At 37.8% G+C, this 13,292-nt stretch overlaps 1 protein-coding gene across 1 annotated transcript in view; it reads left to right on the plus strand.

Moving 5' to 3' along the window:
* The window catches only part of Lrrk2 (leucine rich repeat kinase 2), a 145,941-nt gene that overhangs the window by 131,204 nt on the left and 1,445 nt on the right, over nt 1-13,292 (plus strand). Inside the window, exons 40-46 of the mRNA XM_027397850.2 lie at nt 828-1,022; nt 2,154-2,347; nt 3,815-3,887; nt 4,782-4,966; nt 9,206-9,358; nt 11,113-11,321; nt 13,114-13,185. Of these exons, the coding sequence (XP_027253651.1) occupies nt 828-1,022; nt 2,154-2,347; nt 3,815-3,887; nt 4,782-4,966; nt 9,206-9,358; nt 11,113-11,321; nt 13,114-13,185 (1,081 nt within the window). The remainder of the gene's footprint in view (nt 1-827; nt 1,023-2,153; nt 2,348-3,814; nt 3,888-4,781; nt 4,967-9,205; nt 9,359-11,112; nt 11,322-13,113; nt 13,186-13,292) is intronic.

A 13,292-nucleotide genomic window follows, 5' to 3' on the forward strand; every position in this document is an offset into this window, starting at 1 on the left:
TTGAACACAACTGGAATCCAGTTGTAGAGAGGGAGGAATGATGAGCAAAGGGTTCAAGACCATGCTAGGGAAACCCACAAAGGCAGCTGACCTGAACAAGTGAGAGTTCACAGACCTCAGTAAACTTTGAACTTTGCATGTTAAAAGAAATACCATAGCACATATACAAAGAATATATTTTGTGCACAGTATACAGAATATATATTGTGCTTGTTTTTTTGGGGGGGGATAAAATTTTTTATTTAAATTAGAAACAATCTTGTTACATGTCAATCCCAGTTCCCTCTCTCTCCCCTCCTCCCCCACCCTCCAAAGACCACTTATACCATCACTTTTCTGCTCTCCAGGGAGAGAGAGGCCTTCCATGGGGATCTTCAAAGTCTGTCACATCATTTGGAGCAGGGCCTAGGCCCTTTCCAGTATGTCTAGGCTGAGAGAGTATCCCTCTATGTGGAATGGGCTCCCAAAGTCCATTCCTATACTAGGGATAAATACTGAACCACTACCAGAGGCCCCATAGATTGCCCATGCCTCTAACTGACACCCACGTTCAGGGGGCCTGGTTCAGTCCTATGCTGGTTTCCCAGCTATCAGGCTGGGGTCCATAAGCTCCCCTGTGTTCAGGTCAGCTGTTTCTGTGGGTTTCTCCATTGTGCTTGTTTTTAAATGTACTTTTGTCTGTAATTTGGACTAATGTACTTAATGATCTAGATTAGTTTAACCAAAAGCCATAGGCTTTACTTGATACAGCCTTGGTATACATTTGATCTTTAAGCAAGAAATGTTAACTTGGTGAATGCTGTTTTGTCATTTTTAAACTTTCTCAGGTATTTGACGTTTTGAATTCGGCTGAATTGATTTGTCTCATGCGACACATTTTAATACCTAAGAACATTATTGTGGAATGCATGGTGGCTACAAATCCCAACAGCAAGAGTGCGACTCTCTGGTTGGGCTGTGGGAACACAGAAAAAGGGCAGCTCTCCTTCTTTGACTTAAACACAGAAAGATACAGTTATGAGGTAAATATGAGTTCTCTTTAAATTAGAAATCTTTCAAAATTACTTAAAGCCTTTATCACTTAAAAATCACTTTGGAAGAAATCAAATAAGAGCCAATGTGGAAGTATTTCAATTAACTTTCTTTTAGAACAAGTGAGTGCCTGACATATATATATATATATATATATATATATATATATATATATATATATTGTCAAGTCAGGGTCTCTGGAAACAGAACTGGAAAAAGCCATTTTGTTACTATGAATTAAGGAGTGACAAGCATGACAGGAGGTAAAGGAAGCTGAAACAGAGTAAGTAGTTCAGAAAAGAACATGTGGTTCCTGAGGAAGCTGAGCATCAGTCTCTTCTCTCAAGGGCTCTGCAGTATGACCCACACTGTGGAGTTTCTGTCCACACACAAAAGGCCAGATGTTCTAGAATCCACATGCAAATGCCAGGAGCTTATCACGTGTCCATACATAAAGGATCATGTTGTCATCAGGTGCCCTTACACAAAGGCCAGAGGTTCATTAAGTTTCCATACAAAAAGGCCTTGTGGCCTTTGGGCGTCTGACTGCACATTAGGTGTCATATGGTCATCAAGGACTACACACTAAGAGTTAAATAATCATCAAGTAACTATATGTCAGTTGGGCTTTAACAGCTGTCTACTTAGAAGTCACACTTTCTTGGGTATATTGGTAGCCAATACTCCCAGTAGTAGAGGAATGAGCAAAAGAGATCTGTATATGATCCTTACAAGAGAGATCAATTCATTAGCAAACATAAATTTATAGAGTTAAAAAGTAACTTGATATTGTGACTATTGCCTTGAAATATTTTGCCAAAAATTGTGCTCAATGTTAAAGAACTCTTTCATTTGATCCTGATGAAGTAAGAATTGATTTGGAAAAAATTTTCTAATTTTTAATTCAGATTCAGATATATTCTGCAACTAGGTAGGAAAAAATCTTTACCATATATGACATCTCTTGTTGAAAAGTTAATAAGATAGGCATTGATTGTAAAAGTAAGTGCACAAGGGTAGCCAGATTTAAGTACATTGATAACAGAGTATTTTCATTCTATACAAGATCTGGTAACTTAAAGTAAGACCACCTTGCCTAGATTTCTTTCTATTCTTAACAGGAAGTTACTGATAGTAGGATACTATGCTTGGCTTTGGTGCATCTTCCTGCTGAGAAAGAGAGCTGGATTGTGTGTGGCACACAGTCTGGGGATCTCCTGGTTATCAATGCTGAAGATGAGACAAAGAGGCACACCCTGGAAAAGATGACTGACTCCATTACTTGCTTATATTGCAATTCCTTTGCCAAGCAGAGGTATGGTTGTCAATTAATTGAAGGAAATGATATTTGCAAATTTATTAAACCAGCAACAATTGTCTGATTTTAGCTGCTTGCCACTGGCTTGATTATATTAAAGAAAATCATGAGGGACCAGGCTGATACATGTGACATTTCTATATGCAGATTTAGCTGAGGCAGGTAAAAATATGTCAGCTATTTTCATGCTCAGCTGTGGTACACCATTACTTCCCCTCTTCTCAGCTGGCCTTGGTGTGTGTGCCAGTGTCTTTTCAAAACTGGATGTTGAATTATTTTTCCTTGAATACAGACATCAATATAACACCAATTTAGTATGGGCAACATTGGAACATTAGTAATCTAACTACTGCTTTGCAAAATAATATACAGTGTTTATAAACTGTAAAACTATACAAAGTAAAGCTGTATAACATTTTACCATTTATAAACAATGTCAACTCTGAAATAGTGAATTCAATACCTGGGACCCACATGGTGCAAGGAGAGAACTGAGTCCTTCAAGTTGTTCTCTGCTCTCCATACCCATACCATGGCCCCTGTGCACCCCACATTCCCCATGCTAAAATAAATTGTAATAAATTTTAATAAACTTATAAGCCATTAATAGGCAATGTAGCTTAAAAGTCACTTAGTTTTTGGCATGTGCCAAAGAAATAGAAATACCAAGGCAATTGCTCTACCGGTGAGCTGTGTATAGACCATAATCAACACATCTAAGTAGCAGAATGTTATGCATGATTCATATGGTGAGAGCTGTATTATGGAGAACAGGATAATTTGCAGGAGACATTATACTTTTAATGCTTCTTTGGTTTAAGGCAACACTAGAAAAAGTAATGCAAAGTATGGAGTTTGGGGGTCTGCCTAAGTGTGAACTACACTCTAACTTTTTGAAGTTGAAATTATTTGGATAGTGTTGAAGACAACTCTCATTGGGTTGAGTTAAAATGTCAAGGAAGATTTTTTATGAAGCTATCATAGTAGGAGAGAGCAGTTCCACTGAAACAAAGGTGGGAGAACTTTGGACACAGGGATGGGTTACAGTTGTGGAAAATATTGCAGGATATTGTGGGTGGTGGTAGGGTGTTCTTATCTTAAATCACCCATCTGTCTTTGTGAGTGTTCCTTGCTGAAGGTAGGTCCTTACTTTCTCCCAGAGACTGGTAAATGGATACACATCTCTGTTGTTGATTGCATGTTAAAAGGATGGTTTCTAGGTCCTTACGTAAAGGCTTTCCCGTACTGTGAAACAGACACAAGGCAGGGCAGGGAATTTCAGCTTCAAAAGGAGCGGAGATGGACTGTGTATTGCAAGGATCACACAGTCAGTGTTTCAAGGTGGTGAGGTTGAAGGGTGGCCAGAAGGGTACCTGTCTCAAGTTTAGTCAAGAGGAGAGAACTTAAAAGCCAGGTTACTCAAAACAATGGTATTTTGTAACCATTTGACATTTTTCCTTTCAGCAAGCAAAGTAATTTTCTGTTGGTGGGAACTGCTGATGGGAATTTAGTGATATTTGAAGATAAGACCATTAAGGTAAATGTTGGATGCATTTTACATAAAAGTGTATTTTTTAAAGACTTGGATTTATATATCTCTCCCCTATGTAATTATTGGATCCTTGATAATAAGCACTATGCATTTCACCAGGCATTTATTTATTGCTTCATGAATTTTGGTATATAATAGATCCTTTTAAAAAACTTGTTGCTTGAGGAAGTAATTAAATGAATGAACTGAAATCAACAAAAAATGAAATCTTTTTTGAGATGATAGAAATGGAGATAATTCTGTATGAATGAAGTAGATCTCTCTTATAAAAGTCATTTCAGGAAAAAACAGACACTGAAGTTTAACTTGCTGTGTGGCAGCTGGAGGCATAGCTCAGTAGAGAACACAATGAACATTCAGGATGCCTTGGGTTCATTTTCCCAGCTTGACTTCCCTCCCTCCCTCTTCTCTCCTTCCCCTCCCACATGGAAAACATCTGGCATACCATCAACTTTTTCTTCAGCACTGAGGATGTCATTCAACTTCCTGTTCTTGAGACTCATTTAAACATTACAGAATCTATTCCTTTGGCCATTTATCATGGTTCCATTCACTCAATCAGCTGTTACCTCTTGACACTTATACTTTTAGTATCTAAAGCAGTGATTTTCAACATGTGGGTCATGAAACCTTTGGGGTCACACATCAGATTTCCTGCATATCAGATATTTCCATTATGATCACAACAGTAACAAGATTCAAGTTATGAAGTAGCAATGAGATAATTTTATGGTTGGGGTCACCATACCAACTGAACCCTGTCTTGGTAGAAACTTTGAAAAGTTTGTCTGAATTCTTATTTTAATATCACTCATCATTTAAAATGGGGAGCACTTCTGTAAAGTGAAAAACTGCCCAGCATTCTCTTACTCTCTGCAGTGTAAAGGAGCTGCCCCCTTGAAGACACTACACATAGGTGATGTCAGTACACCCCTGATGTGCTTGAGTGTGTCCATGAATTCATCTGAAAGACACATCACATGGGGAGGGTGTGGCACAAAGATCTTCTCCTTCTCCAGTGATTTCACCATTCAGAAACTCATTGAGACAAGAACCAACCAACTGTAAGTCATGTTTATTCTATGCAACCAGTTTAGTATCTATTTGTGTTTTTCTTTAGAATCATATGAATAAGACTACTCATAGACCACAATTATACTAAATATCATTTGAAATGCAATATTTGTCTATTATAAGATGAAACATTTTTATAGAAAATTTATCAAATTCTAGCTATCACAGTAACATTAATATACTACTTATTGTTAAATTTAGAAATTTGAAACTAGGAGGTAAACAATGTCTATTTAACTAAAGCTGTGTATTTTATATGTTCAATTATTTTAAATATTTATTATAGAAAACTTAGATTTTTAAGGATAATAATTTATAGAGTTAATAATAGGTTATCAAAATTATGACCAAGTTAGTGACACCAGTTTCAAGCAAGAATAAAAATATATAAGCCTTGAACTAGTATGTTGTTCAAAGTTTTAAATTTTTATGTTTTTTAATCTATTCTTTGATAATGTTATATGTGTATAAAATAGATTCTGCTTACTGTCATCCTATACTTTCAAATCTCCCCTATTAATTCCCTACTGTGAGAGAGAGACACTGAGTTTAACCAGGATTATCTGTGTGACCATGAGGTTTTGAGAATAAGTGACGGTTGAATGCTCAGTCCTAAACATCCAAGACATTCCTACCTCAGGGGATAAAGTCAGAGAGGGAGTAGAAAGGATGTAAAAATGTGGAAGGTAGGCAGGAGGATTGTGAAATGCTGGCTTCTGAGCAAGGACCAGACAGTGCAATGCAGTCACAACCTCACAGAAGCTCTGGCTGCCTACAGTAGGCCTACACAAAACTGAGTCTATCAACAGTTCGCCCTGGCTTTGGGAGTGGTCCACAGGACCCTTGATCTACCCACTGAATGATGACTGCTGCTGGGTTCTTCAGAACGTCAGTCACTGTCTGCAGCTGAGCACCCTGAGTTATCCAGCAGGATCCAATGAATGATTTCCATTTTAGATTGTTTTTTGACCAAATCTATTTTTCGTTTTGTTATACTCAGTAAAAGGCAGAGTAGGATGAAGGCAAAAGTAAAATCTACAAGTCAGATGTTAGCTCTATGGTGTATTGGTTTTATTAACTTGGGCAATAACCTAAGAGTATCTATTTAACTCTTACTTGAATATTGTCCAGTTCTTCATCCCAAAGGGATGTTTAGAAGGTTAAACAAAGTTAGTATAAAAATATTTAACATCATGCTTAGTACCTGATAAGCTCTGAAATACATTCAATGTGATTTTGATAGCTACTAGATCTTGGTCACAAATCTCTTCTTCAGATGATTTGCTAGTTTCTTGTGTGTCTGTCTAGTTTTTCAGTATTGAAACTGGGGCTTACCATTGACCTTGCTCTCATAGTGACTTATAGTGACTTGGCTTCCCCAGTTGTTCCTTAAACCCTTGACCTCTGCTGTTACCATGGCCCAGATGGCTATGGCCATAGTAACAGGTTTCTATCTAGTTCTCAGCTTCTGGCCAGACTTTGTTTTCCAGTCTGTCTCCACATTGAAAAGAGAACCCTTGAGAATGGAAGCCAGATTCTCCTGCTAAAAAGTATTCAGATGCTTCCCATCATGCCCTGTGCATAGTTCAGTTTAGCTCAGCTCTCTAGCTATCCATGCACTATGGTTAAGCTGAAATCACCTCCATTCTTGAAGACAACATTCCCTGCTCATTCCCAGCCTTTCCATATACTTGGTCTCCATCTGCATCCCTGCTGAGCTCTTGCTCTGTCTGCTTCAGTCCATATGCTGCTCCTATGTGACTGCCCTGCTTCTAAACATGCTGTCTTCTCCTTGTGCTTTCACTGCTTCTTGCATTGTTTTCTTCACAGCAGCTACCCTATTGTTTTTTAATGTAATATCTTAATCCCATTCTTCACAGTGATTCTCCATGAGTTGCTATGCAGCTAAGTCAATCTCATGCCCAGGTCGTGCTTTGTACCTATGAAATCAGGACAACTAACAAAATTCTGGCTTCAGTTTCAATGCTTTATTTTGTAAAGCTTTCAGATCATTCTAAAATATAATCAGCAATAAGATGTACTACAGTATATTACAAATCACTATAGATGAGGACTATTTTTGCTATATTTATAGACATGTTTATCAATATGTATAAGTATTTGGATAGCCTCCTTTTTCTTTTTTTCACTTTTTATACAACTACACAACACTTAAATATTTCAGAAGCAGAGACATCCAGTTGTTTATAGAGCATCTAGTACCATCATGGGTATGGATTAGTACCTTGTATGGAGGCTTTACTAGAAAACATCCATGAAGATAAGCCTCACCCAGGGGTTCATTTTCCCCAGGGAGATGGAGACTTATCATTATGAGCACAGCGGCAGTTTCCTTTTTCTAAAGGAGTATTTACTGCTGCAATGGGCTATTCCTACACACAGAGGTTAGGGGATGGCCTCATCCCAAGACCCTTTTAGTGAGTGCTGCATTTGCTGACTGGAAGCCATAGTTAGTACTGAAAAATATCTGCCTTTAGAGCTTATGGCACTTGTTTTGTGCTTTCATTCTGCAGCATGCCAGTCATGTGGCCTGAGGTAAAATTGTTTACCATTCATAAGACTTCGTTTTTATATCTCTAGGCATTGAGATTTATCCAGTTTTATAAATTTATTTTTGTATATTGTGCTAGGACAGAACATGGGGCCTTGTGAATGCTAGGTAACTTCTTGGTCACTAAATTATGTCTGTAGGCCTATAAATTTATGGATAAGAAGCAAACAAAATGCCACACAAAACTGTTTTATAATTCTAAAGCCCTGTGTATATATTGTGTGCTCATGGAACTATTTTTATTAGATACAGCAGATACCACGGCAAAACCACTGAAATCAATGGTTCTCTGGCAGGAGATGATATTTGCGTCTTCTTTAAAGAATAGGGAAAATGAAGGAAAACACCTAGCCTATTGTAAGAAATATTAATGGTTGTTAAATTCCCATGATAATTTTATATAGTTTTCCCAAGTCAATTGGGAATTTGAAGTTTTTCCTTTTTTTTCTGGATGTCCATTCGCCCTGATAGCTCACTCTTTGTTGACTCATCCTTCTGCCTGCTCACTTAGCAAATTGCCTAGCACAGCAAAGGTACTAGGCTGTGTAGGATAATGAGCTGTGAACATATAAGAAAGACATGGTGTTTGGTTTTATAAGTTATATTGGCAGTCTAGTGTCAGGGACACACTAATAAATAAGACTTTAGTCATGTCTACAGGATAACAGCTAAGCCAGTGGGAGGAACAGCTGGCTCATACTATTCCAGAGGTCAGGAGAGAATTCTAGAGAAGTGGACACTTAGGTGAAACCTCAAAAATGAACCTGGACCTTGCTATACAGATGGAGCCTACAGACATATATATATATATATATATATATATATATATATATATATATTATATATATATATATCACCAATGTCTAAGGTTAGAAGAGAAATATTTGAAAATACAATTTCCTGTCTCCCTCCCTCCCTCCCTCCTTCCCTCTCTCTCTCTCTCTCTCTCTCTCTCTCTCTCTCTCTCTCTCTCTCTGTCTCTTTTTGAGACAGGGTTTCTCTGTGTAACAGCACTGGCTATCCTGGAACTAGCTCTGTAGATCAGGCTGGCCTCGAACTTACAGAGATCCATCTGCTTCTGCCTCTCAAGTGCTGGGACTAAAGGAGTGCAACACCACCGCCCGGCAGTGCTTACTATTTTCAAATGGGATAAATAACATACTTCTGAACTCTAAAGCTCCATAAATGTTGTACTCACTTGAATTTACATTGGAAGGTTTTTCTTCATATTTGATTGGCTTATGTTTACAAATCTAGGGGCTTATTTCATGTTTGGAGACATTGCCACTATAATGTAGTTCCACATCTTTTTAATTCTAGGTACAAATGTCTAATTCTCAATTTTCCTAACACTCATGACAACAAGGATTATGTAGAAATGTCTAAAATTTACAGATACTATATTTCATTTAGAATTTCAGAGATAGTATAAAATCCCATACAGAATCGGACATGCCTAAACTTCAGAATCAATGCAGATATGAAGATAAGTTGTAGTCTTTATTCAACAGTCAAGTATGGCCAACATCAGTTAACCAAAGAGCAAAGTCATTCTGAATGGTTAAGGGAGGATATGAGATAATTAGAGTAGTGTAGCTTGTTTGATTTTGAAAATAGTGCTAACTTTCTGTATATTTTTACCTTTCTTCCCCCTTAGGTTTTCTTATGCAGCCTTCAGCGATTCTAACATCATAGCGGTGGCAGTAGACACGGCTCTCTTTATTGCCAAGAAAAATAGTCCCGTGGTAGAGGTGTGGGACAAGAAAACGGAAAAGCTCTGTGAATTAATAGACTGTGTGCACTTCTTAAAGTAAATGCATTGGTTACTTTATCTCTGTTTTTAAAAGTCAGAGTGAAGAGAAAGAAATTGTGTTTTCTTTTTCTTCATTCCCATCCTCAAGGAGAATTAAAAATAGAGAAAGTTGTTAATTCCTTTTTTTAGCATGTCCTTTACTATTCTTCACATTGAATTTTGGGGAAAATAGGAGAGTGGGGATTGAACACTATTATCTCTTCATGGGATTTTATAGAATAATCCCTGATGAAAAGATAATCTCTGGTCAGGATGTATGAGAGAAGAATAAATAAAAGTAAAAAAATACAAAAAAGTAAAGAAAAAATACAAAATACCACATTTAGTGTTGCCTGGAGATCGGTAACACAGTATCAAACAGTATTGCTTATATTAAATTAGAAGTGCAAGGATACTGCACTGTAAAGAAAAAAAGCCACAAAATGAGAGCGGGTGCCGGTGCAGACCTCCTGAACTTAGAAGGATGGACGGGATACAGACTAAGAGCAGGCAGATCAGCAGGCACAGTCCATACACTGGTGTCGGGAAGCAGAACCACTGCCAAACCCATGTCCACTCACTTTGCTTTACTCCTGTCTGACTTATAAATTTGTATATTCTGGAGGATATGAGATGACACATCATATCTCTGAAGCAAGACTTCACAGTTTACCTTCATAAGTATTTTTTGAAGCTTTCCTTCTACCTTTTGAGGAGACAAGTTCAGAGGGGTGACAGGTCTGCCTGGTAGAATCGTTATTGAAGGGCAAACATTCAGTGATGTGTGTGTGTGTGTGTGTGTGTGTGTGTGTGTGTGTGTGTGTGTGTGTGTGGTTGTGTGTGTGTTTGTTTTGTATCTTTGAATATAAGTGATTTATTTTTCTTTTTTAATTTTTGGACTTCACAGAGAGCATTGAGACTAACTCCTTTATATTACTACTAGGAAAGTTCACTATATTTTCACTAGATTACATATTTACAAAAAATGAATACCCACCTTATTCATTTGAGAATTTTTTAAAGTTGAAAGGTTATCACAACATTTTTTTTTTCTTAAGGAAGAGTTTATTTTGGCTTAGAGTGGCACCTGTATTTAGCCCGTCAGTGATGGGGAAGACACAAGAGCAGGTTCAGAAGGCATGTCATTATGAGCCAGGAGGTTGGCTGATGATATTGTATCTGAACTCATTCAGAGCATCTAGTTGTGGTGGCGCACACTGGTAGGATTTGCTGAAGGAGGTGGAAGCAGGAGGATCAAGAGTTTGAGGCCGACCTGGGCTATACAACAGTTCTTATCTTTGAGAACTCGTGCTTCCAGTAAAGAAATGTGCTTTGGGGCATTCTGTGTTAAACAGTTCAGCTCTGCACACTTTAATGATACCCAAAGCATGTAGCCAGCCCTCCATTTTCTCAGGTTTTCTTCCAGCAGGGGACCCTGATGCTTGCGTGTTTACTGAATATGTATGTGTGGGCTCTGTTCCTATATTGTATATTACATAGTTATTATGAGTCATTTAGTGATCATTTAAAGTTTGAGGGAGGATGGATGTCAGTTTCATGGACGTGCCATGTTGTTGTAAATAAACAATTGGAATATTTGTGATTTGGGTCACTAAAGCCAGGTCCTGGAACCTGTGTCCAGAATACCAAGAGATGACTTCATTGCCATCTTCATGGTTTAAAATGTTAGTAAGTTGTGCATGTGTAGGCAAATCTATTAGCTATCCTAAGTGCTGATAGAACTATCTATAAATAAATTCTTTATGATTTAGGGAGGTGATGGTAAAAATGAACAAGGAATCGAAACACAAGCTGTCCTATTCAGGGAGGGTCAAAGCTCTCTGCCTGCAGAAGAACACAGCTCTCTGGATAGGAACCGGAGGAGGCCACATTTTACTCCTGGATCTTTCCACTCGACGTGTTATCCGCACCATCCACAACTTCTGTGATTCTGTGAGAGCCATGGCCACGGCACAATTAGGCAAGTTTCCTTTCTTTAGATATGTCCATATTCCTTACAATGATAAATTATGTCATTTTTCAAAAATAAAAACATCTCATTAATGAGAATTTCTGGTGCCATTTGTAGTGGCTTAGAGGGTCACACAATGAAGCCAGATTGGGGATAACCTCTGAATAGGGCTAGTTAACACTGGAGGGCTGGATGCTTTTGGTCTCATCAGAGAGGTGGGCAATGTCAGATGAGCTATCAATTTATGTCTTATGAGCTTTTCTCTCTACATCTAAGGCAAAATGAAAAGTGCATACTGAGTATATTTCAGTCTTCATCAAGTAAGTGAAACAAATGTTTATTTTGAACTTAATCTAAATTTCCCACCCTTCTTAGACTCCTGCTTGGATTTGATTCTTTAAATAGATTTACATTCTACTTTAAATAAATTTGTATTCTAAGAGCAATGCACAGTGAGCTGTACAGTCCACACGTTATTTAGATAACGTTGTTTTATCCAAACTTTTGTTTATATTATTGTTCCTGTATTTTCTACCACTTAAATGTGAATACATTTAGGATATCATGTGGAATACAGTTTTCACAAAGGGATTTTCAGTATCTTCCTTTCATGAATAATTTGATTTAGAAAACACTAAGTACCCCGTGTATACAAACCCAATGATAAAATATTACAGTAGGCTTTAGTTCTCTAAAAGCAGATTTTCTGGGATTGTCAAAAATGGAGAGCAAAGCACTTGTCATATGGGGAATAAATTTGGCACCAAGAGGAGTTTCCCCTGTCCTGTGTGGACTTTTCATCTGTGGAGATGAGCTGCATGCATGTGCTCTGATTGGGGGATTGTTAACTGTCATATATGTGTCAAACAACCAGGAATGGAGATCTTAGGAGCCTGTATCTACGAACTGTGTTAAATTCTCAACTTTTGTTTATATGGATTGTGGGGTCTAAGTGGTTGGTTTATTGCTGAAGTTGTAGTCAGTGCAGTGGGTCATGACTGATCTTAACGTCAAGGTAGGTTGAAACACACACTAGTGCTTCAGTTACCTGTCTGTCTCCTCTGTGATGGAATGTTTTTCGTTGTAGTTCTTTCTGACTCAGGAAGTGTGGAGTCTCTCACAGGGCTCTATCCTGGATGCAGTAGCTCATGTCCTCAACTTCAAAGGAGCTGGTGGTGAATAAGTTGACTTCTCTCTTTGGCCTTTGAAGGCCATGACTGACATAACATTGGGCAGTTATGATTTTTCCTCATTAATGACTGAATCTTTATCAGAGCATAAACTCCATGCAGGTTGGGTGGGTTTGTGTGTGTGTTCTCATTCATTTGGAAGGGTCACTCTTAAGACCCTTCCAAAGACCCAATATGTACAACAATTTTTGATGGATAATTGCCAAAAAAAATAGCAAATGACTCAAGAGAGACTGAAATTGTGGGTTGTCAATGCATTCATCCACCTTGCATTCAACGTGCCTCATGTTTGTACTTCAATTTGACTAATGAACATTTCCAGGCTCCCTCTCATCTAATGCTGTAACTCAGGGAGGAAGTAAGTGTAAATATCAAACCTATTATGTAACATAGAGTAAGCAGTTTTTTCACATTCATATAATTAACATAGGTTTTCTTTAAAAATTGCTGATCTGTTGGAGAGGATTTTATATAGCTGAAGTGTATCCTAAACAATAGCAGTGTGCACTCAGATCCAGTATATTTGTGTTTAAGATGTGGACAGCTGAACTTTTTTCAGTTGAATTTAATGTATTATTTTAACAGAAAATTTCTGTTTTCTTTTGGTAAAGGAAGCCTTAAAAATGTCATGCTGGTTTTGGGGTACAAGCGGAAGAGTACAGATGGTGCCCAAGAACAAAAAGGTAACATTAACATCATGCTATGTGCTGAAAAGCTTGTGGTTTAAGGGCAGTACACTGCATTATAAGCTGATGTCTCATGTAATACACTCTACCTTCAGCAACGTCTT

This window comes from Cricetulus griseus, chromosome 2 (assembly GCF_003668045.3).
Source record: "Cricetulus griseus strain 17A/GY chromosome 2, alternate assembly CriGri-PICRH-1.0, whole genome shotgun sequence".
Lineage (NCBI taxonomy): Eukaryota > Metazoa > Chordata > Mammalia > Rodentia > Cricetidae > Cricetulus > Cricetulus griseus.